This window comes from Acanthisitta chloris, unplaced genomic scaffold, assembly GCF_000695815.1.
Source record: "Acanthisitta chloris isolate BGI_N310 unplaced genomic scaffold, ASM69581v1 scaffold37243, whole genome shotgun sequence".
Taxonomy (NCBI): Eukaryota; Metazoa; Chordata; class Aves; order Passeriformes; family Acanthisittidae; genus Acanthisitta; species Acanthisitta chloris.
The window spans coordinates 1-1,015 of NW_008663864.1; the positions used below are offsets into that span (position 1 = coordinate 1).

At 63.0% G+C, this 1,015-nt stretch overlaps 1 protein-coding gene across 1 annotated transcript; it reads left to right on the top strand.

The window, feature by feature from the left end:
- Positions 1 to 245: 245 nt before the first annotated feature.
- Positions 246 to 973, top strand: LOC103798843 (40S ribosomal protein S27-like; the record flags this gene model as incomplete). Its single annotated transcript, XM_009071123.1, has 2 exons — positions 246 to 416; positions 863 to 973. Coding segments are annotated over 2 exons (282 nt in total), but the record flags the coding sequence as incomplete, so codon positions are not given.
- Positions 974 to 1,015: the final 42 nt, after the last annotated feature.

The following is a 1,015-nucleotide window of genomic DNA, read 5'->3' on the forward strand; positions in this document are numbered from 1 at the left end:
ACGGGGTGTCCTCCCGAGGGATGAACCTTCACTGTGTCCCCATATCCTCCCACGGGTGTCCCTGCTGAGGGATGATCCCTCACTATGTCCCCTCACCGTGTCCCCTCACGGGGTGTCCCCGCTGAGGGATGATCCCTCACCATGTCCCCTCACCGTGTCCCCCCACCCTCACCATGACCCCTCGCCATATCCTCTTCCTTGTCCCCCCTCGGGGTCCCCCCTCGATTCTCTCGGAGATGTCCCAGTGTCCCTCCCCGGCGTCCCTTTTGGGGTGTCCCCTCACGCTGTCCCCTCGCTGCCCCCTCAGCTGGCCAAGGACCTGCTGCACCCGTCCCCGGAGGAGGAGAAGCGCAAGCACAAGAAAAAGCGACTGGTGCAGAGCCCCAACTCCTACTTCATGGACGTCAAGTGCCCTGGTAGGGCACCTCGGGGGTCCCGGGGTCCCCCCTGGGGTCCCTTTGTCCCTCCCCATGTGTTCCACGTGTCCCTCCATGTGTCCCACTGATGTCTGTCCCAGTGTCCCTACTGGGATCCCTTCCCATGTCCTCTCCTGTGTCCAAGTGTCCCTCCCGGCATTCTGGGGTCTCTCTCCATGTTCCTCCTCGTTGTGTCCTGGTGTCCCTTTCACGTTCCTTCCCAGTGTCCTTATTCTTCTGACTGTGCCATTCTTCCCCTGTCACCCCAACTATCCCTGTCCTTTCCATATTCCTTATCCCCGCAGTGTCCTTTGTCCCCCCATATCCTTCCTGTCCCCCCAGTGTCCTTGTCCCCTGACCGTCCCTGTCCCCCCCGGCTGTCCCTGTCCGCCCCTGACTGTCCCTGTCACCCCAGTGTCCCCCCCTGACTGTCCCTGTCCCCACAGGCTGCTACAAGATCACGACCGTGTTCAGCCACGCTCAGACCGTGGTGCTGTGCGTGGGCTGCTCCACGGTGTTGTGCCAGCCCACGGGGGGCAAGGCCCGGCTCACCGAGGGTGGGTCACACTGGGGGGAACTGGTAACATCGGGGGACACTG